At 47.7% G+C, this 24,196-nt stretch overlaps 1 protein-coding gene across 1 annotated transcript in view; it reads right to left on the reverse strand.

Moving 5' to 3' along the window:
* ARHGEF9 (Cdc42 guanine nucleotide exchange factor (GEF) 9) overlaps positions 1–24,196 on the reverse strand; it is a 69,444-nt gene that overhangs the window by 38,091 nt on the left and 7,157 nt on the right. The window contains exons 2-5 of the mRNA XM_009886513.1: positions 16,640–16,831; positions 9,105–9,284; positions 6,178–6,410; positions 1,484–1,613 (exon numbers count right to left, since the gene is read on the reverse strand). Of these exons, the coding sequence (XP_009884815.1) occupies positions 1,484–1,613; positions 6,178–6,410; positions 9,105–9,284; positions 16,640–16,831 (735 nt within the window). The remainder of the gene's footprint in view (positions 1–1,483; positions 1,614–6,177; positions 6,411–9,104; positions 9,285–16,639; positions 16,832–24,196) is intronic.

Consider the following 24,196-nt stretch of genomic DNA (forward strand, 5'->3'; position numbering starts at 1 on the left):
GAATGAATTATCAAGGGTATGGCTAAATAAAAATGAATTATCAACTGAGCTAATGGAAGAGAGAAAGAAACTGCTATTCCATAGATCCTATGCGGAGGTCACCTTGGCTTTCTACTCACACATGAATATTCACTGACTTGGAATTGATCCGTCCTTAATCTAGATTTATTTACAACGAGGGCCTCGGCATTTCTTACAAATGACACACATTCATTCCATGCTCATCACATGGAATATACTGAAGGGTGAAGATATATCTGATGGTCCTGTGCCTCCTTGAGAGCAGTTTTCTAATTCTGCAAATGAGTCTGCGTGTGAGTGAGAGAGAGGTTTCTTCACAGTAAACAACAATAAAACAATCAAGCAAATCATCTGCATTCTCTGCTCTCAAAGCCAGTCATAATTTAAGAACCAGCTATGATTGCTGCATTTATATGTTTTATCAAGAGATCCACGGTTGAATCCAACCTTCATTATAGCAATGAAACTAATTCAGTCAAGGAGGATACACAGTAAGAAGGTGAGGCTCCTGTATTTCTCTCCCTCTCCTCCCAGCCTTCCTAGATCTTTTCTGGAAAAAAAATTAAAGGATTAATTCATCTTTCCCATACAGTAATTTACATAGTACGATCCCCATTAGCTTGAATGTGGAGTTATTCCAGATATTCATGATTGTAAGGAAGAAGAAAGGCTGTTCCATCACTCTAAGTATCTACTTGCTAAACACACAGATCGATGACAACATGGAGAGGGATTTAAAAAACATTTGTCCTCGGTTTGCTTCCAAAACCCTATTTACAGATGTTCATGCAATGATTTTACAAAAATCAGGGACAAAAAGGACAACATAATTTTAGTATGGTTTTTTTTTTAAGCACGTGGCAAAAATGTAGGAGACCGCAAGCCTGCGAGTTGGGAATCCTTCTGCTGACTTTGCCTTGCCTATGATTCTCATCTCCTTAATTACACAATCACTACACATAGGGCCGGTTCCGAAATATCTTTAAGCGGGTATTCGTTTTAGATGTGCAAAGAGCATCTCTGACTTTAGCTTAATGCTTTGGCTTCTAATCATAAAGCCACCACCAGAAGAGTTTCCTCCATTTCCTGAACCTGTCACAATTTCTAGGGCTTTTTCCCACCTCATTCCCTACTTCTTCCCCAACGACAAAGCACAGAGCCAGAAATGCACAGAGTTTGATCCAAATCTCACTTACTCCCAGGACAACAGCACTGCAATCGCAAAAGTTACTCCAGATTTCGACTGATGAAACTGGAACTGGACCCTAGATTTTCTTCACAGTACCATCAATGTTTTACATCTTAAGTACTGTCTCCAAAGTCTGGAAATATGTCTTCTCTGTCCCAAGCTTAATTCCAAGACAAGGTTGTGTGAAATGAGATATCTAGTCTTGGATAATTCAACAACTACATGGAATTTACTTTTTATAGCAACTAAATCAGGGTCGAGCATCTACCGTACCTCCCAGTCCAGAACGGAGGCCTGCCACTGAGCTATCTTGTCAATGTTCTCCAACCTCCGCTTCCGCTCGTTGATCTGTAGAGTCACGTTCCTCATGACGGCGAGAGCAGCAGCCACATACCTGTAGTCACTGTCGAACACAAAAGAAAAGTCCGTGAAATGGAGCCTGATGGGCAGTGGAAACTCATAGCAGTCTATCGCTAGCGGAAGCATCATCTCACCATCCTTTTAGAAAGAAATGCAGGTAGGATTTGCCACTCATTACTCTGACACCGTACTTTTTCCATCAGCAATGTCTTTCTGGGTCATCAAAAACTGAAATTGCGCGTGAATGAGACAGGGAAGCCAGCCAGCTCCTCAGCTGCTTTGCATCCATGTACATCCATGTACATCCATGTGCATCCATGTACATCCATGAGTACAGTCCAGCCTCTGCCAACCCAACATCCAACAGTTGTGAACACTGCTCTTTAAAGTCTTCAGGTGCTCAGTTAAAGAGCATCCTAAAAGAAAGCCTGAACATTTTTACAGCCTGTGCCTTTGGGCCTGGATTTTTCCACTTTTAAAACGAACGTTAGAAAATATTTTTCAATTAGACACAAGACCAGAGCACCTTCCAAGCCATAAGGTGACCCCAAGAGCTCCACAGAGCGTTTATCCCATGGCATTCACTCTTACTGCAGACTTCAGGTGAGCAAATCAAAGCAATTCTTTTTTTTTTTTCCTTTTTCTTCCCTGGACGGGCCTGTGAGTGTAATAACAAAGAGTGAAACCAGCCTCCTGCCAGGGCCAGCACAGACGATGATCAGTCTTTTCCAAAAGTGATGCTGAAATCAATGCTATTGATTTCTGCCCTGTGCCTTCTTTCCCATTCCAAGGAACCTTAATGTTCATTTCAATCGGAAAGACAGACAAGGCCAGCTGTCATAATGCCACCATAATATATTATTAACTTAAGGGTTGATATTGATTGCTGACTAATGAGAAAAACTGCGATCTTGGGCAGCTGCAGGGGGAATGGCTTTATTGATTATTGCTACGAATTACACTGGTGACAGCTAAAATAGGGGTGACTGCTGTGAATTAGATCCATTTCTCTCTGTGATCCAAACAGGATAAATATTAAGAAACAATCACAATGTGATATACAACAGAGTATTATTTGCTATTTTGCCATCCTTTCTTGGATGAAATCTTGAGATGCTTTTTCAATTTTTATTCAATTCTTACGTCAAAATTCTAGCTGAGGTTCAAAAAAAATCCGACAAATTTCAGCACATCAGGACTGGTCCTCCAACAAAGTAAAGGAGAACAGAGGATGGGCTGCCTGACACATCCATCATGACGCACAATGGAGAATTCCTTGTGTTTTCCTTTGTGGGGCCATCTGTACGGAGTGAGTGCCTGGTTGTGTAAGGGAGAAACGGAGCTATGCCAGAGAGACATTAGTCTGGTCTTCAAAATGTCCATGAGTTCTTGTAGGAAGGAAACAGGTAAGGCACTATGGCCAGAAAGGATCTGTAGCGGTAGGGAGAGGTGCACGGTTTAGAGACAGTCACTAATAATCTCTGAGCAATTCTGTTCATGCAAAGAAGGGAGGCTAACGTCAGTCCCCTCGGTAGCAGAGTCTCCTCTCTCATGTAACGTGTTCATACACTTTTAACTCCAGCCCAGTTCTGCAGCAGGAACGCTCAGGACACCAGCAAGCTGCACTTAGGACCTTCATATATTTAATTCACATTAAGCTGGAGTAAATCTTTAAGAGGTGAACAGATGTGGCTTTGTGAAAAATTCAAATGAACCAGTCTCAAAACAATAAGCAATTGATGGGAGCCAGGCTCTGAGAACACCCCCGTGCCTGCCTCCATGCGGTGTGGGCCGGTGCCAATCAAGCTGGGTTTCATCTTGGTAATGCTAATTTACTAATCCTAATGTTCTGTTTTGAAGAGAAAACCCCATGCACATTTTTCTTTCACGCAGTAATGAAGAAAGAGTCATGACTGAACTTTTTGGGCTCCTAGCCCGTGTCTGCGGCAGAGCTGGCAAAAACTTAGAAGAAAAAACATAACAGAAGCAAAGCATTTGGCCAGGGAAATAATAATAGGATAGCATTAACTATGAAATTAAGGTAAATAAATTGTTTGTCAATTATACTGGGTCTGCAATAACCTCTTTCCAGTGCTCCATCATCGTGCAAGTCTAGACTCTTGCCAAATATCCCATGCTAACTTGGGGGAGAGCGGGCAGGTTTCTGGTTTCAGCTCTGTTGTCCTGACCTGGCACAGGGAAGATCCATAGCTCTACAAGTACGGTATTACTGAAGAGGAAGGAGAAAAAAAAAAAAAAAGAATATAATGTCCCACTGTCAGACGAAGCTAACAGATTTGCTTCCACTGGGACTCCTGGTCCTTTCTGAATTTTGCCTTACTTCATAAATGGTTCAATTGATTTAAGCAGTATTTCCTACACATTAAATTCTAATCAGAGTGCCTAAGAGACTCCTAACCCGGCCAACGATGAGCCTGATTTCATTGTGAGGATTAGTCCACTCTATAATTTTCTAACTTCTGTTTCAGACTCACAATCTAATTATGAGCACTGTCAAACCGCAAGTGCACAAGGACAACTCGCCGCTGGATTAACGGACGCAGCTGAAGCTCCCCAGTTGCCTTCTCAGTTTCCCTCCTTCATAGTGGACCCTGCTGGTATCCCCCCCTGCAGGTATCTGCCTCTTCCCTGTGTCTGATATTGTCACAACATGACATTCCCCAAAGATTATTTGCTTTGCCTTTCTCAGGCTTTGCTCATCTCAGCCCCCGTCCCAAAGCCAGAATTACACGAGCAGAAAATACCTGTATTTCAAGCAGGCGACCAGGGCAGTGCGGGTTTTCTGCACGGCCCCAGTGCAGAATCATCTGGTGGGGAGTAAGACACACTCTCTGTGCCTCGTCTTCCCCACTCGTGGCATTAAGGTTGTCTGGGACGCGAGCTGGGTTGCCTGGAGCATCAGTCCCTCCCAGGCTCTTTGAATGCTCGAATCGGAGGAGCTACCCCACAGGGAAGCGGGGTATAACCCACCCCATTTTGGCGTTATAACGCCATTCCTCCAGGCGCCAAGACAATCCCACGCTAACAGAAGTACGCCACGCTCCAGGGCTGAGATAAGGCACTGGTCTTTTCCTGTCTCTCTGTGCGGGCACGAGTTTCGTATATGCACTGCGTTACGGCTTCAGGGGACTTATTCTTTATAACACAAGACAAGCAAATATAATCCCGCTCTCCCTTTTCAGAAAATGAAGAAACAGGACAAGCGAAGTGTCCGTGGCTGTGTCCTATCGCTGACACAATCCAGTGAAAAAGAGCTCTCAGTCTGAATCAACTCATTGTCGCTTAACTGCAGGAAAGGTCCGAGTCTCCTCGGGATACAACTACATCTGTTCGCTTAACAACATGTTGATTTTCCAACATCCCAAAGGAAAAAGGAATGTGCTCCCAAAATAATTCAACCCTTGTGTAATCACACTGTCCACATCCCTTCTGGTACTGCTACCAAATAACTTGGAGAAGGACATTTTAAACAGAGACCTCTTCTCTCTGAGGCTTCTAATGTCTTCCTGTTGTAAAGCCGCATCTGAATTCACACTGTAAGTACTGAGGGGACATCACAGGGCTGGTAAGAAACAAAAACCCACAACATTTGGGATCCTAGAGCTGGTTTCTGGTAGCCTAACGTTCCCATGAGTCCACTCCAAGTTTGATGTGGTCTCGTTACGAAGGGAAAACCAGAAGTTGGATCTGGAGCCAAATGCACATCCAAATTGGTGATTTTGAACTGGGCATTCAGCGAGGAGGAATCAAACTTGCGAATCAGGGCAAAGCAAATCAATGCATCTCTTTGCTCGTATCGTGTCTCTCTGCTCTTTTAGAGCTGGGTTTGGGGAAAAACAAAAAAAATCAAACACTTGCAGAACTTTCTGAAACATCTGTGGTCTTTTTTTGTTCTCTGAAGCACTTCCTTTTAAATGGGTTTTGGAAAAAGAAAGAAAATTGGCAAGGCAGGAGAAAATCTGCTCAGGGGGCCTGATTATTCTCTCACCTTATTTTTATAGCAGTATATCACATGTGACATCATAGGTACTATTCTTGATTTACATTAGGTCAGGGAGTCAGGTTGATTGCCCTCAGCAGCAGCAAAAGAGATCCTGGAAATTTTGGGAAGTACTCAAACTTCTGGGTGTTCCTCTGAACCTAAACCCAATGGTGAAATCAGAGACGGAATCAGGCTGAAAAGCAGAGCTGGCTCTGAATTCTCCCCAAATCTGAGCCTGTACAGGTTTGAGTTGCAGATCCTGACCCTCTACTTGCTATGTGCTGAGGTCTTCTTCAGGATAAAGAAATAAGCCTTTCTGAATACCGAATGCTAATTAGATATTTTTTCTAGTGTAACCGGTAGCATCAGAAAGTACATCCAAGGGTAATTAGTTCACCTGTCTGAGATGAGTTTGGCTCCATTGAGAATCAGTGCTTTGAGAAGCTTCTGAACTGTCTGCTGAACCTTTGCCCCGCTTCAATTTATATATGATGTCCCGAAGAGAAGAGCTGGACAGAAAAAACCCCCAACCCCTGTGCGCGTACAGAGCCCACGTAAAGAAACAGTGAGCAAAATCCCTCCGTGTAAGAAGAGACCGGCGTACCTGTGATCCTGCGCGGTGTACTTCAGTAGCTCTGCGAGCTGCAGGGGGTATTTGCAGATCTTCTGCACTGGCGTCAGAAGGAAACCGTCTATGGCGATATCAATCATCTGCTGCAATAGACGACACGCTTCGAAGAAATGCTGGTACCTGCTATCTTTCATCAGCTTGGAAAGCTCCATGCACGCATCCAAATGATTGTTACAGTACTCCGAATAGATCCAGAAGCCATCTTGCTGTGAGAGGCAGGAGAAAAGGGATGCACAGAGGGGAGCAGACGTCAGACAAGTGCTGCGAGCAGTCAACCACCCGACGTGCCAACAAGAACACACTACAGCTGAAGAAGAAAGAAAACCTCAAGCAGGAGGAGAAAGGACTGACCCCGGAGTACTCCTCCTGCTTGGAGGAGGTGCTGCGTGGTCGCAGAGAGGGACCTGTGCATTGCCACCTGGCTGAGGTCTCTGGAGGGACAGGGTGTGTTGGAGTGAACCCCTGCGCAGCGTTGTGCCTGTTCTCAGTTTCAAATTGTGCGGTGGGGTTTTCTTTGTAAAAGGTAAAGGTAGAACCAAGCAGAGCTCTGGCCTTCGGTAGTACAAGACAACCTCGTTATCTCTAGAGATCTTTCCCTGAAAGATAACGAAGCACCTGGCAAGTGGTTAGGAGCTGGGTATATCTGAAATTCCCCTCACCAACTGTGAACCCAAGGCACCAACCACTGTGTGGACTTCCCCAGGACCAGAGAGCCAGAAAACACCAACCAACGGAAAAGACCTTCTCATACGTCTGCCCACCCACCCTTTGCAATGGTCTACCAAGTCTTTTTGTCCTAATTTTGTTGGAAACTCCTTTTTCTGCCCTCCCTGACCACAGATGGGGCCATGGCAGTTTGTCACCCTTAACTCAGGCTTGATTCGTCTGGGCCACACGGGCAAGGCAGCCGCAAGGCCGAAGAAAGATTACTCTGGAAGGGAGAGACAGACACAAACCGACTGCCCAACATCACGTATTAAGACTGTAGTTGAGAGAGCTCAGATATAAGCCCAGGTGTCGCAGGTCAACAGCCTGAGTTACTACATCAGGTTGTGGCCAATGCCTTACAAACTCTAAAAATGACAGATTCCTTTTTTAAAAAATACACTTGACCAGCAACCCTTATTTCTCAGTCCCACAAGGGCCCAAATAACCCGCCCTTCTGGGAATAGGGGAGCCCGGGTGCTTTCCCATCCCCACAGCTGACCAAGAGCTGAGCGCTGACAGAATCACAGAATCACAGAATCTCCTAGATTGGAAAAGACCTGTAAAATCATCAAGTCCAATCATTAACCCAACACTGCCAAGTCCACCACTAAACCGTGTCCCTGAGCACTGTATCTACACAACCCTTAAATCCCTCCAGGGATGGGGACTCCACCACCGCCCTGGGTAATGTGTTCCAACGCCTGATGACCCTTTCAGTAAAGAAATTCTTCCTAATATCCAATCTAAACTTCCCTCGGCGCAACTTGAAGCCATTTCCTCTTGTCCTATCAAACAGTCTCTCTGACATCTCTTTCATCCCAAAGCAGATGAGGAACAAATGCTTCACAGATCCATATAACGTTCATGTCCTCATCCCTCAGTTTCTCCAAATGGCTAAACAGGGATAATTTATCAGGAGTTCATTAGCCAGCTTTCAGCCCCAATCTGATGACAGGTAAGCGTCAGACATTCCTCCGAATAACAGTAGTAATTCTTACTATTGTCACTATAAGCGAATTGACAGCACAGCCTCAAGACATGAAGTTTTAGCTACTGATTCTCACCGAAATTTCTTACACCTTTTCAGCACGGAGACGGAATATGAAGCTGCTTTGGAAGCAAGCAGTGGGCTTTGCAGGCTCTGATAAAAATGAGCAACGTTAAAACCATCATGCAACTTTCTCAAAAAGAAACCTGCTTTTCAATGAGAAGACCAATGACGCTTGAGAGATGCTGCGAACCTTTTTCGGGACGCCCCGCTGAAGTTTCACGAACGTCTATCAGCTATTTCTCTAATAAGAAGTGAACTGCGGCCAGCTCAGCCCTGACTGTAAGTAACGAGGTAACGCAACACAGGATCTGCATTCCGGGTCGGAGCACCTCGCACGTAAGCTCTGATACAGCACTTCATTCTCCCTAAAGGAAAGCCTCGAACTGCAGGATGAAAATTTTCTTGACGTTTCCTGACATATTTACAACACCGGCCAATTTATCAGCTCCTGTAGTACGTGGCTTATGTAACAGAACGATGGGCTGGACAAAAGCCTCCAGGACTGTATCATCAGCTCAAACGTCCTGTTCGGCACGCACTTAGCATGAGTGCATATCTGCCATCCTGCTGCCACTTGGGCAGCAAGAAGCACGAGCTGGCACCTCCCCACGCGGCCCAAGAGCTCCGCAGGGGAAGGCAACTGGAGCTACGTGGGTTTTTCATCCCCTGCAAATGCACCTTGGTGCCGCAGCGAACAGCCCGAGCATTTGCTCTCCTCTACCTTTGTGTAACACAACTAAGGCCTCTTTGTACTTCTCTGGGACTCTCTTACCTCTTCCAACCTTCTGGTCATCCGTGAGCTGATTAGGATGGCCTGTGAGTGGGCTGAAGTCATATTCTGAAGAGTAAAATAAGGTGGGAAGTAGGTGGGGGACATCATATCTACGTAACGTGAGTAAGGGTGGATGTGGAAAGGTGTTGGGATTCAAGTGTACTGGGGGAGTTATCCAGCTATACGCTTCACTTTGGATTCTCCCTGCACCTACAGCAATGGAAGGCCACGGGGTATTCTGTGATACGTAACTAGGACAGTACTGATGCACACAAGTTATTCTGAGTGGTTCCTGACGCCCGACTTTCTCTGCTATTCCCCTCCCACCTTCCCCCAAAACTGCCAAACAAAAATACCAAATGAACTTACGTGTTCAAGGAAACACGGTCCAATTTCACTGAGATGGGGGTCCTCGTTGTTGTATTGTTTCTCCAAGTCCCGGACAAAACCCATCTGGAATCTGTAGATATCTTCAATGTTACCAAAGATGATCTTTAGCTGTTCATCGCTGAACATATCCCTCCTCTTCCGGCACTGCTTTAAGTAACCCTGTAAGGAGTAAGGCAGAACGATCCATAAAATAACCCAAACACTTATACTGAAGCTGCTCCCAGATTTTTCTCGAGGAAGGAGAAAGTAAAAACAAAAACAGAAAATGGCTCTGAAATCAAAATCTACTTGTTATGACATGGCAGTCTCCATCGACTCCTGACTATGAGTAAGCATACAGTATGCAAAACATGCCTTGAAAGCCTACAAGTCCTTTTTTGATAGACATCATCTCTGGAACTGTTGTTCCCACTGCAACCGAGAGCAGACCCACAGCACTACTCCTGCTCGGGACACAGCACGCCCAGTATGCACAGGGCTTCACAGCCCGCGTCAGGAGGTGCTGGAGACAGCACGGGTATAGTGCGTTGGGAGGACACTGCTGGGTTCTGCCTCAATGTCCTTCAGCATTTCGCACGAATCGGTTTTGCAAAGGAAAGGTTCCCCAGAGATCTCAGCCAGCGCAGCCTGGAACGGCTCTGTCCCCACCTGTGCCGCAGAGCACTGCAAAATTTGGCTGAGAGCTCTGAAGAGGTGTGTTACGGTACTGCATTCCTGTTCCTTCAAAAATCACTGCCTCGCAATACCCAACAGCCAGGGGAGCTCCTACAAACACCGCTGTTTCTGTGTCCTCTTCAGTGGCACACGGCATTACAGAGAAAGCTGCGAAGGGCTGTTTGATCATCTGCTCGCTCCGATTTCTCCTTTTAGCCACAGTAATCAGGACAAGGAAGCTGATAATCACGCTGAGAAAGACTCTATTAATGTGTGGTTGCACGCCCTTGGTCCAGGACGAGGGTATGGAGGGTGTACCCATGCTAGTCGTTTCAACACCAAGTGAAACGTTGAAGGAAAACACTCTTCAAGCGTTCCCGGACTTGGGAGGGGTTTATCCCCCCTGTTATTCATCTTCCATAGTCTGAGACAAAGCAGGAGGCTGTTGCCCTGTGAGTGCCATGGCGGGGAACCCCAACGGCCACGCAGTAGGATGGGGAGGTGTTTTGCCCGAGCAAGGGAGCCACAGCGGGAGCAGCCCGAGCTGCTGATCAATGCCATCTAGAGGAAAGCAGCATTATTTTAATTTTGTTTTCTATACCCTCTGTTCCATTAGTGCAAATATGCTATTCCGAACAGTGTCAAACGAGGGAGAATTTTTCTCCTGTTTTCTCAACTATCGCCTTTCATTGCTTTTCTTCCTTTTTGAAGTGGGATGAGAGGAAAATGCTTTGTACCCTTCTCCATACACACATCAGGCTCCCTTACTGAGTCTGTAGGCATTACAGTCAAACAGAGAAAGAGAGAGGAAGAACTAAGATGTAGAGAGTTTAAGGAAATTCTCCAAAATCACTGAATGAATCTGCAGTAGATTTGGAAACAATTCAGATCTCCCGCGTCTCGCTCCAGTGCAATAATAAAAAGTTCTTCCTTGCTTATTCTTCATCCGCCCACAAGAGTTATTGGTACCGAGCCCGAGCTTAGCTGGACATCATACAAACACAAATCGGTACTCAAGCACCGCTCTGAAGACCTCCTGACCTAAAAAGACTGAGTGGATCAATATTCTGGCAAAAAGCAACACGCCAAGTTGTGTCTGCCTCCCTGTCGCACTGACCCTGCCTCATCCATGAACTCGCCATCGTGGGTCCAGCGGAATCACGAGCGCTTCTTCAAACACACTCTCCCGAAGCGCATGTGGTCCAGGGGACGGGGTGACACAGGGAGGCTCTGGATGCCTGGGCTGAATTTCTGGCTCTGCCACCGACCTGTGTGACATTGAGCAAATCACTTCACCCCACTCTGCGCTTCGCCTGTCTGGACCATTTAGACTAGAACCTTTGCAAGGCCAAATATCAGATGCTACACTGGCCTGGTCCGGATTGCGGCCTCTTGACCAAAAAGAAATAGCACGGGGGTCATCATGAGCTGACTTTGCTTGCCTTTATTATGTAGGAAGAGAAAAAAAAAAGGAAGGGAAAAAAATGCCAACAGCTCCAGTTGAATGGCTATATTTGGGAACTCTGGATGCTTAGTCACACAGAGGAACCGCCAGCTGGTGACACGCAGCTGCTGGTCCACAATGCGAACCATTGGAACGCTATAATAAACTGTCCTTCAGCCTCACCATGTGGTTCCTGGGAGGGAGAACTTCAAGCAGATGAATGATAAATGCAACTTCGGCCGACCTGGCAAAGAACCAAGCTCTGTGATGTCCAGCTTAGCTAGAAGGACACCAGTACCCTGAATTTGCTGGCTTTTTCAGCTGGGAAGCTTGGATTTTGGAATACCTTCTGCATTTACTAAATCTAGGTCTCTCTTCTTCCAGGAGCTCCTTGATGACTCACTTCCCTGGGTTTCCCTCTCTCATTTTTCAAGGCCAGGAGGAATGGGAGCAGGCTGGTTCCCACGTTGCAGGGCGAGTGAAAATTCAGCCTCGCAAGGAATAACGCAGGATATCTTTCTATGCTGCTTTTCATGTTTACCTGCTTATCTCAGAACAGCTTTCAAACACACACAAAAAAAAAAAAAACAGAAAAAACAGAAAAAAAGATGTGCGACTGCCCACGAGGCCAGGCTCTTTTTGACACTGGCTTTGGTGCCGGCAGTGCCGAACGACTGCCACAAGCCGTTTGCGTTAGGACCTTTGCCCCGCTGCACGCTGCAGGCTGCCCCCCAGCCAGCCTCCCCTCTCCCTCGTTGTTCTGGGAAATCAGTCACCGGATGATTTATGTGAACATCTTTCAGCCCTGGGGTTGCTATTGGCTACAACTACCGTCTTGAAGATTCCCCGTCCTCCCTCTGCTGGTTCATCGCTTTGCCCGAGTCACGTGTTTCAGAGAAGCTGAAGCAGCACATTTCGGTACAGGCACCTATAAAACCACAGGGAAAATAAAAGAAGGCACGGAGTTCCCAAGCCTTACCCTCTATCCAGCCCGTGCGTTTGGACGGTTGGTTTCCAGCATAAGCCAGCAAAGGGGAGACTGAAGATTTATCCTGAATACGCAGCAAGAGCCAGCTAGAAGGCTGCTGCAGAGTTTTTCCAGTAAATTTACTTCTGTTACATAAAACAATGTCATCCTCCTTCTGCTCATCCCGTCAGGTTTGCTCAGAGAAGGGATAGCTGACTGATGAGCAGATGTTGGAGAGCGTTTTGCTCAATGAATTTCTAAAAATAGCTGTCAAACTGTCTCTCTTTAAAGTACTTTCCCATGTAGTCCCTGACGTATAGGCCAAAGTTGGAAGGTACTTGCAGGAGGTTAAGTGTGAAGTTTTCTTCACCCCAGAGCGGGTTTAGAGACAGTCAGGACAGGTGGCCAATCCGTCCATCCTTCTTCTTGTCCGGCCGAGAGCAAGGTGAAGGAGAGAAGAGGGAGATGACAGCCACTGCAGGCTATAACTTCAAAGGCAGTTGTGATGATATTCCAGTTTCTTTCTACCTCTGAACCAGTTTGGGGGCTCTCTCCACTCTCCTGTAGACCACCCCTCAGTTTGGACCAGCACCATCTGGGCTATAAAAATCCCGTTCTCTCGAGCAGTGCTCAGAGCATCCAGGTGAGCCTTGTGCTGATGTGCACACACCGAGAATAAGCACAAGAACAAAGCTGAGACTGTTTGAATTGAAAAGGCAAACTAGAGCCACGTCTGGTCCCAGGCAGCCAGAACGCTAAAGCACTTACTCAAATACCAGTCCACAGCAAGTACTGAATGTCAGGCACTGTGATTGCACCAGGGCCCACCTAAAATATAAAATGAAGTCCTGCAGGAGCACAAGGCTGTTCCTCAAAAAGGCAAGAAGCAGCCAGGTCCAAACCAGAAAGACGAGATGTGCCCAAGCAGGCTGTGAAAGACAGCTATGAACTGCACATTGGGAAATACCTATGTGTAGTATCCAAAGACCTTTCTGCAGAGGTGCCCTCCAGTCCGATATCCACGGATGGGAATGGGTCATACAAAGGGGTCAGCAGCTCCTCAGACGTGGTCCTCTGAAGGTGGGCTGTGTTGCTGCCAAGAAGGTTTTATGCTGCTTCACTCTGAAGCAGCAAAAAAAAAGTGTTTTTCATCCATCTCCGAGAATGAGCCAGGCTAACACCACCAGGACCACGTGAAAACTTGTCCCATCAGCTCTGCACAACAGACCCAGCTTGACACGCCAAGATGCAATGAGGATGTTTTCCACGTGGCATTCCGAGCTGTCCTGGCACCAAAGCAAAGCTTAGGTGGAATCCAGTCAATATTAGTAAAAAATAAATTCAAAGTGAAATTACTTGGAAAAGAGCAAAACACAGGACTGGAAGTTGGCCGCCCTTCCTAACCTCCCACCCCCAAATTACTCATAATACAGAGATTTCCTTTGATCTCCCAAATTGCCTCACTGTTCCCATCCAAGCTCTGTCACTTCTCCCTCTAACACCTCCTTAAATTCAGCCTTGTCTTCCTAACGCACATGCTGATCCAAACCCTGCTCGTTTCTCAAAGCACGGCACCCGGCTCTCGCTGGCCCTCCCGCGTCTCGCTCTTCCACCCGCGCTCCCCACCGCACGCCGCAGCTCCAACCACCCGCGTGGCCCTCTGCTCTCACCGAGGCAGCTCTCCCGACCGAGCCACCTCGGCTGCTCTGCCGGCGCCACCAGTGCCACGGCACGGACAGACCCTGCGCCCCCCTGCATCAAACCCCAGGCGCAGGGTTATCTTTTCAAGCCTGGAGATGCGCACGCGTATATGTGGTGCTTTACAGGACAGTGAGTGAGCAGCGGTGCCCACCAGTAAGGCTGGTTACTGCTACCCATTACAAAAGCCTAGTTTTCAGTATTTTTCTATTGTTTCTTATTATAGCCTTATATTCTTAAATAATTATATATTGTATTATTTCTTATTATATATATATTATATTACTATAAAATAATATTTCTTATTATTTTTCTAAGCTCTAACCCCTAAGCCCGAAATTCCTATTGCTGGATATTTCCTTAAGGCTAAATTCTTTCTTCTTTCTTTTCCCCTCGGTGTTATTTCAGAATAATGACCCATCCACACCTGATAACACGGTCCAGGAAAAACTCCCCATTTTAACCCCTAACAAAAACCTTCACAAAACTCTTTCACCAAGCAGCAGTTGGTCCTTCAGACCCCAAGCACGGGCACATCAGCAGCAGCTGTCAGGGCAGTATGGCTTTGCTGTGATGGGGAATTCCCCTCCGAGCCAGCTGCTTCACGCAGGTCTTGGCTTGCGCAGGTAATTTTTATTCTGGTGCTGGCTGGCCCGTGAGCTCCCGACTTGGCAGGACTAGTGCCATGGGTATTATGAATAATAACACAGTGTATAATAATATAGTAGCAGGTAGTGGAAATACATCCTGAAGCAGAAAAGAGCAATTGGAGGGCTCTTAGTCATTTAGCAGGGGCTACGGTCCTCCGATAGCAACCACACACCTTAAGGTGCCTCACTGGTGTTCGGATTTGTTATTCATTATAGCTCCGCAACAAGAGTATAGCTACACACTGCTAAACTCAGTACTAAATCAGGCTCAACCTTCGCCATTCGGCCAGAACTCCTCTCTCATCCCCTCCAGTATGTCATATCGCTGCTGTTTGTGCTGACACCTTAAAATAAAGAGCAAAGGGAAGGGGGGAATTTGCCGCTGTCAACAGCGCTTCTGCATCTCCTCAGCGGTTGTCTGGTGTCTACTCGTTCCTCGGCACAAATAACACCTCTGTACAAGTTCCTCCAGTAGCGCTGGGAGGAGCTCAAGCTAGACCGTGTCTCTCCATCTCCAGTCCCCAACTTATGCACAAACACAACCAGTCACGTCGTGCTATGCCGAAACGCCCGGGATGACTGAGCTGTCTCCCAGCCTTCTCGAGGCAAACGGATTGCTCTGATTAAACTGAGCACAATGAGGCTCTCTCCAGCGAGGGACAGCCCATCATTTCACAGATGAGAATGCCCGTTTCAGTCCTCCTCCTTCTTTAAGAGAGGCAGCTGAATCATTTCCTGGTGCTCTACCTGGATTTATCCCCTCAATACCATTTTGCATCATAGAGAGTAAGGCAAGAGCCTTAGAGATCTCTTTTACACCTGGAACATGTTATTAGGGGCTGTAAATCAGTGTTACCCCACAGATGTCACTGAAGCTATACCTATCTGTACCTCCTGAGAATCTGATTTGGCGAAAGCACGGTGACACGGCTGGGAAATGCAAGTTAAGGTTTATTGAGTTTTTCAAGAGAAAAGTGCAAATGCGGGGAAAGAAACAATATGTGGAGAAGTTCCCGCAGTTCTTCCCTTCCTCAGTGCAAAGCCCTCTGCCTGAAATAGCCCAGCGAAATTAAGCTCATCTGTTTCCAAATTGAAATCCCAAAGCTCTTCCATATTTGAAAAGTGTCATAGATGCTTTTTGGATGGCTCTTTGCCTTGATGATAGAGAAGCAGCAAGTACGAAGGGAAGAAGACATTTTTCTAAGCAGAACTCACAAGGGGCTTCAGCACATTGACTCGGCAAAGACTGGGCACGGGCTCGCTAAATCCTAACCGCTCAGAGGGATGAGCTGAAAGCCATGGACTTTGACTTTAGCGCTAACAAACTTATGCCTCTTAGCAATAAGTATATGCTCTACACACAATGCCCGAGCTGTCCTGCAACGTTCTCCAGCGCAGCTGTGCGTTCTCCTTCCCAAACACCCAGCACCGCATGCACCGCACTGTGGACTTAGCTTGTGGCACTAATTCTGTACGCTGCAGGACAGTGAGGGCTTGTAGGGGTTAATTGAATGATGAAGAACCATAATGAAGAAGAACCAAGTTGAGGATGTGAGGGGTCAGTCACCAAAGTTCACTTGCTTGCCAGTTCCCTGACCCTGGATAAATATAACGTGCTTCATTTCCCACAGGTAAAACACTTTGCTCTCAGTCTCACCGTAAGAAAAGGCAAACGCGGGCCCATCCTGAGCCGGGGGAAACTGTGAACCCAATGTGAAAGACATAGATGAAATGGGTAACTGATTGGTTTAATTACAACCTAATTTCCTCAATCTCAAGTTCAAAAGTAGATGGCATTGGGTTTTAATTAAGAGGACTGCTTGAAGGATCTCAACCTCATAATTTTTTAGTCAAAGAGGTATGGAAAAAAGGTCAGAAAATTGTACTTTCAGTTAATGCAAACTAAAGGTAATTATCAGATGTAGCTGAAAATTCTCAGAAGTACCAATACTTATTGACAGATGCTGCTCCTGTATTAGACACAGTACTCAAACACGCTGCATCTCCTGCCCCCCTCACCCAAGGACAAACCCAGTCCTCAGCTCTCAACAGCCCATCCCACACCCTGCTGCAGTACCCCAGCGTCGCAACCCCAACGTACCTCGCAAATGTCCTTGAGGTGCTTGATGTAGTGGCGTTCCGTGCTCATGATTTCATTGATGACGTTGGCTCTCATCTGGTCTCGGTTCTGAACGGTCCTGCCGAGACAGAGGCAGTCGGCGCTTGGATCCAAATGGCCATTCTGCACATCGCTGGTTCCCTCCTCCACTCCATCTTCTTGGTTTACCCATAGCTGCGAGGAGAAGAGGGGAGAGCAACAGGCTTAGTCATAAAAGCATGAGGAAGGCAACGAGTGAAAGCAGGCTGGGTCTTGGGTTGCATGATTCCGGCAAGATACTGGATTGATTCCCTCCTGACAGCGACGGTGATGCTCTTCCGGTGATGCTCTTCCAGCGACGCACCGTGGTGTCCACACAGCTCACAGCCCAGACAGTTTTTTTTATAATGGTGCAACCAGCCCCAAATGGTTCCCCGCACACTGCCACGTTCCCCTCGTAAGCAAAGGGATTTCAAGTGTTGATGGTTTTGAGCCCAAGTAAAAAATAATCATGTGAAAGGGTAACTGGTCTGATGGATGCTGTCAAGAGTGCTGAAACAAGATGTACATATGCAAACCAGACCAACCTAAAGAAAATTACTTGTCCCAGCTCCATCAGCTGGGGTCTGTCCCAACAGGAAGAAACCTCTGGAAAGAGGGATAGGCCCTTTACCCGTGACTCATTCAAGAATCATAGAATCCTAGAATCCTAGAATGGTTTAGGTTGGAAAGGACCTTAAAGATCATCAAGTTCCAACCTCCCTGCCATGGGAAGGGCGGATGCGTCCAGTTCAGAAACCTGAACGAACACCCGCCTGGGCTAACCGGGCTGTGGCACTGAGTGTTCTGTAAACTTCCCAGGCCGGGATTTGTGAATGAGCACTGAATTTCATTTCACAGCAGCTTTCCTCACCATTTCACACGAAGAGCCTCTCTCGCTCAGGCAAATGCTCTGTCTCAGCATCCCGAGATCGTGATCCCCAACCCGCACTGAGATCAGACCGGCTGAGTAAGTCTCCTAATGCCCGGGAGGGGCTGAGGGCAGCCCTGGAGAGGGTGCCAAGCACCCCTGGGCACTCCAAATTCAGCACCCTGAATACTCTAAATTGGAACAAACTGCAAAAAGCAATGAAAAGGGATCACTGCATTTTCAGCAGAGTGAATTTTCTTTCCATCATCAAATAAAAAACGCCATACCTTGAACTTGTAAACTAAAAGGTAACGCTACCTCCTAATCTCTGCGTCTTCGAGCAAGACTCTGCTCTGCACACAACACACGGATCAAATGCCTTCTTTTGTCACCTTTTCCCCCAAATAAAACCCGCTTAAAATAACTCGGATCAACTCCAATCGGGCTCAGTGTAGTTTATGAGCAAACATTAAATAAAGCTTAAAACAGACAGAAATACTGCTGCCTTACACAGATCCCCTCAGCTGTTACATAAATGAAGCGACTTTTCTCCTCAGCATTTAGAGCCCCACATACGGGAGACTTTCAAACATAAAAAGACATCTGCCTGGAACCAGTGAAACTGTCCACACAAACAGAGTGGCATATGGAAAACAAACCGTGTCGTTAACCCGCTCTTTCAATCTTCTTTTCAGCGTTAATAGTTTTTAACACTTGCCCATTATTCAGCTGAAAGTTGGTTTGAAAGAGATTGTAAAGGGCCGCGTTCCTGTAAATTAGTAAAGTAAAAAACCCCTAAACCTGCCCATGCTGCTTCCCGGCGCTCCTAACCAACATCATCTCTTGCTAAACCGCTTCTTACAGCTCCCCCGTTTTGTCATCCTACGGTGAGTTATAAAGGCCAAGACGCCGAGATGTTTGAAGAAAACTCATCTCTTCTCTCGCAGAATGTTAATGATGCCACAAAATTAGGGGATAAAAAACCCCCAAAGCAATAAAAAGTCGGACTTTTCACCCTGCTCACGACGGTGCCCTGTGGCCGGGAGCTATCGGGGACTCAGCACCAGGGGTTGCAGGGCAGCAGTGCCTGTTTAAATGACCAGATGCTCTCTTTGCCGGTAGCGGGGCAGGACGCGCCGGGCGCTCTCCAGGGCGGGAAACCCAGTGCAGACCATTTGCCTGAAGGAGCGAGCGGCAGAGCCCGGACGGAGCCGGGTGTACCGCCTGCTCTGCTCGTGCACTCTCCTACCTGTCCCCCACCCTGCGCTGCCAACGAGGGACCCCCTTCCGCACATCGGGAGACCAGAGGGATGCGCCAAAGCCCCTCAAGGAGGTGAAATAACCCCTCCTGCCACCTCGGCGCTGCTCCCGTTGCAGGAAGGAGCCATCCAAAGGCTTCGTCCCTTTCCCGAAGACAGCGCAGCCAAGAGGCAATGTAATGTCTGGCGTGGCAGAGCAGAAGCGAAACCCAGCGCATACGGCTGCCAGCTCTCCTTTCTCATGTCATGACACAACTCCAGGGGGAAGGGGTGCCTCCAGGGCACAGAACAGCCGTGTGGTCCTGCGGCACTGGGTGCTGCAGAAGGGCATTTCAGTGAGCCCAGCCAGGTCCAGCTACACCAGTTTGGCCACAGGAAAACCCCTGGGAAATGCAGCATGCTTGGGAGCAGCTCTACATGCCTTTCCTCAGGTCCTTCCCCTAGGATGGGGTTCTCCATCGCGGCATCTGCTGCAAAGATCACAGAATAACAGAATGATAGGGATTGGAAGGGCCCTCTGGAGCTCCCCCAGTGCCACCCCCACCAGAGCAGGGGCACCTCCAGCAGTGGCACAGGACGGCGTCCAGGCGGGTTTGGGATGGCTCCAGAGGGGGAGACTCCCCCACCTCTCTGGGCAGCCTGTGCCACTGCTCTGCCGCCCTCACAGCAGAGAAGGCCCTCCTCAGGTGGAGATGGAACTGCCCATGGTCACCTTTGTGCCCGTTCCCTCTTGTCCTGTCACTGGGCACCACTGGAAACAGACTGTTCCCATCCCCCCGGCACCTCCCTTGAAGGATTTATCAGCATTGATAAGATCCCCCTCAGTCTTCTCTTCTCCAGACTAAAAAGCCCCACGTCCCTCAGCCTTTCCTCATCAGAGAGATGCTCCAGTCCCCTCATCATCTCCGTAGCCCTTTGCTGGACCCTCTCCAGCAGTTCCCTGTCGGGGAGCCCCGAACTGGACACAGTGCTCCAGATGTGGCCTCCCCAGGGCAGAGCAGAGGGGGAGGATGACCTTCCTCCACCTGCTGGCCACACTCTGCTTGATGGCCCCCAGGATGCCATTGGCCTTCTTGGCCACCAGGGCACGTTGCTGGCTCATGGGCATCCTGTTGGCCACCAGGACTCCCAGGTCCCTTTCCACAGAGCTGCTCTCCAGCAGGTCAGCCCCTAAAGATGGATGAGGTGATGTTGTCTCCCAACTGTGGGGCTGCATGTGGATATCTGAGAGGGTTTTTTGTAGGATTTCCATCAGCACTGGGAGGCTTGGTTGAGCCCTGGGTCACTGCGAAGGAAGTCAGTGAGCCAGTGATCTCATCTCACCCAAAGATACGGGGATCCAGAACGCAAAACCTCACCTGGTACACTGAAAAGAATTTCAGGAGAATATCTCTTGTTCAGAGACAAAAAAACTACAAAAGCCAGTTAGAAAACATGCCTCTTCCCGGCAACCCCCCTTCTCTGCCCTGGAAGAGGTTTCAGACACACTGAGACAGAGCAACACTTCACATACATAAGCAGTGTTTTATGCTGAAAAAGAAACATCCAAGTGTTGCTTCTGTGTAACCGTCATGCCGGGCTAAGATTGCCAAAGCGACCTCAGGGGACAATGCCACTTACAGCGGTGACACTGATTTTAGTGGGGGCTCCGCTGTGAAAACCTGGGGGCCATCCTCAGATGAGAAAATGGCCGAGACCTGGGAAGGACAGGATCGCACGGGGAGTTCTTTGAGGGATATGTCCTCATGACAGCTTTCTCGGCATGCCAAACCAAATATATGTGGAAAATCAAGCAGGACCAACGCAGAGAATTAAACCCCATTGGCTGAAGTTTAAAATAACTTCCCATCCTACCTGCCTGCTACTATAGGAAAAGGTATTTTGCAGCTCTCCCAAACCCAATTGGAACAGCTTGCGACCAAGTTTCATGGCACTCCCGCCAGTTTGGCAACAGAGGGTATTTTTAAAGCTCTACCTCCTGGAGTCAAGTGATCCGGAGAAAAATTTCCATTTTCATTTCAAAAATAAAGCATGAAAGATCTAATCGTACTAGTAGGGGGAGGAAGCTTGAAAGCATAAATCCAAAAGGCTTTGAAACTCTAAGGCAAACAGCAAGCTTGCAAACTTCCATGGTTTCTGAAAACCTCAGAATTCGGTCTGCCTTTTGCGCACTGCGGGAACACTCCCTGCTTCCACATCTGGGAATCTCGGGAGCCCTGCTTTTTTTCCTTAATGAAATTTTTGCTCCTTCCTGCTAGGATTCATGTTCCCAGTAGGAAAAAATTAAAGTTCTAGTCTAGATGACTTCTGCTTTAGATTAAAAACAAAGGCAACAATTGTATGGGTAACAGGGGAAGCCAAGTGTGCCTTCAATCCCGCGCGCTCCAGCCTCAGCTGCTGAATGTACTAACCCCACTGCGCTGCTCAAACGCTCCTGCTTTTTGTCTTAACCTCTAAAGTTCTCCAAAAATTCAAGCAAGGATCATTCTTCCAGGGGATCATTTGAAGTTTGGACCATGACTCACAAAAGACGAGGTACGTTGGCAGCTCTGCTGCTGACCTTGGGTCAATCTCTCAAACTGGTGGAGGCTTTCCCCATCTATAAACTGGGATAATCTACCTTACCAAGGACATTCTTCACAAATATTTTTTGAGGATGACAGTCTTTTCGTTGAAGCAGAGGGTGTAGAAAAGCTCATAGGTACTTTGAAATATGGACTTAAATGCATCACTGTGGGCTCGCCGTGCTCTTGTACTCATCCATGAGCATCAATTTGGCTCAACGGACCTTTGGTCTGAGGCAGTACGACTGGTTTTGCACCTTCAGCTCTCGAATCCTCTCGTGCCTGTGCTGAGAAGGAGCGGGGCTGTGTTGGAGCAACGGAAGGCTGTACCTAAAGTGTTAATTGTGTCCTCTGCCCCAGCGCCGGCACCCCAAGCCACATCCTCTCTGCTTCACTGACCCGCTTGCTCAAACCGCAGCGACGGTGTGCTGCAGGCGACAGTGAGGTGGAAGAGGCAAACTGGGGGTGACACCGTTTTTTCCCAGTAACTTATTAAATGTCGTATTTAGTTGATTTAGACAATGCTGCAAAGGTTCTATTTTAGCCCTGTCCACAGTCACCTGTAAGTAGGGTGTTCGCTATGTTTTAGACTCACCCGACTCTCCCAGAAATGCTCTCCTGCCCGAAACGCTTGACCTGCGGATAACAGCTGAGATACCACTGCTGGAAAAAGGGGGCTCTCTTCCCCAGCTTTTCCAACATGCTCTGGACACAAATGCACAGATGGACATCCCTCCCAGGGCAAATCTCGTTTGGTTTTTTTTTTTTTTTTTAATAAAAGAAACTTCAGAACTGGTTTTCTCCCAGTTTCACTTCGTCTCCCCAGTCTTCCCTGCTCAGGATGGGTGGCTGCCAGCCCTGTGAACCTCCTCTGGGGTCTTCCACAGAGCAGAGGTGGGACTTCAGTTCCCTGGCAGCTTGTCAGCTCTGCCTCTCACGTGCATTTCAGGAACTCTCTCCAGGCTCCCGTCCTGTCCCTCTCAGAAACTGGGGGCTGTGGCTTGGCACAGACAGGGCTTTGGGATACCAGCCTGAATTACTGCAGCCAATGCCACTTTTTTTCCTTAAAAAAAAAAAAAACAACAAAAAAACACTACCAAAAAACAGCTGTTCAGCAATCACCAACAACCCTACAATAATAAATCAGCCTTCAGTGCCGTTTTAAATACTTCTGCAATGCAAAAAAGCATGGGCTCTGAAATAATAAGGCACCGTGTGGGTCTCCCCCACACCATTAAAAAGGTCCAGCGTGTCAAACAATGAAGCCTGCCCTGAGAACCATTTCAAACGCTTTGTATTGAGAATTAATTAAAAGAAACCAAGAAAAACTACAGGGAGAAAAAATTCAAGTTGCATAATGCTGGTCCTAAGTGATGTTTCACACTGAAAGGCCACCCTACATGTGGAGAAGAACAAACTTATCATGAGGCTCGCAGTCCTCTTTCAAAATTCAACCCTAATTAGGAAGTCATGACCAGCTCCTGCATAACATAATAATTTGCAGAGGCAGATAAAAGTAAAACAGTCAAATAAAAAAGCCCCTTTTGCCTAAGGACCCAGTTCTGGGAGCCAGAGCGAGCTGCTCATTTCATTGTGCTAGTTAATACTATATGTGATTTATATAAAATCTGTAGAAATGTGATGTATCAATTTGCAGCTATACCCAAATGGTGCATAAAATCACCAAATGGCACCGTTCCAACATTAGCTGACCTGTAATTATTATATATTTAGACTGCGGAATGCATACACTGTATATAGAAGACATTTTACTTGAATAGGCACTGAGGGCTGATAGCCTCGTAGTAATCGGAAAGCATGATAAAACAAACATTTTACCAGCCATCTGGATTATTAATCTCCTTCCACTGGATAGTCACAAGGACAAAACTAGCAGATAATGTGCCATCCTGGATTCTAGCTCACAATTAAATAATGTGGCAGATTAATGATACAGGCAGATCCTTCCAGAGCGCTGCTGCCGTTCCCCCGAACCTCTACTCACCCGCGACTTTACAACAGATAACAGCGTGAGCAGCCCGACGTGCACCAAAGTCTGGTACCGGACAGTGGTATCACAGTGTCCTTAGCCCCGTAACAGCTCCAGGGGAGCGGAGGAGACCCCAGTAACCCTCCAGGGCTATTCCACCCACCTCGCCACGCTGCCCTGCAGAGCAGAGCTGCCCCGTGCGCCGCAGCGTTTGCCCCCTTTCTCCTTTCTTCTGGAAGCTGGCGGTTAGCTAGTGCTGCGCTGTGTTACATGCACGCTCTGTTGGACTCTATACTGGATTAAAAAGATCGCTTGCTTATTTGCAATAAAGTGGGGCTCATGGTGCAGAGCTTTGCATAAGGAAAACGACATCAGTCTCTGCGTGTCAATCCAGTGATCCGGGCACAGCCTCTCCCTGCCCTCAGGAAGGAGCACGGACTCTCCTGGGCTCTACAAACGCCCAGGAGCAGACGTTTCTCCCTTCCCTGCCTTCAGAGAGGAGGTGAGGACCTGGCAGGAGGCGAAGAGGCACAAGGATGCTGCCCATCCTCTCCGTAGCTGCCCCGGCCGGCCCCAGCCTCGCCGCCCTGCCGCGGCTGCAGGCACAGGGAACGCGCGAGATCCGTGGTTGGGATGCTGTTTGCTGGGAAACACAGACCGTCTTCTCCCTGTATCCTCTTCCAGGGCAAGGAATAGGACATTCAGCAGAGGAAGGAAAGGCAGTTCAAGTTGGTTTTCCCTCCTGTGGTCCTACCACTATTTTCTCCCACAGGCTGAATTTTCCCTGCCATAATCTGGCTCCAGCCTCCCCGTCCTTCACTTCCCTCCAGCTCCCAG

Source organism: Charadrius vociferus, unplaced genomic scaffold (assembly GCF_000708025.1).
Source record: "Charadrius vociferus isolate BGI_N301 unplaced genomic scaffold, ASM70802v2 scaffold506, whole genome shotgun sequence".
NCBI classification, from domain to species: domain Eukaryota; kingdom Metazoa; phylum Chordata; class Aves; order Charadriiformes; family Charadriidae; genus Charadrius; species Charadrius vociferus.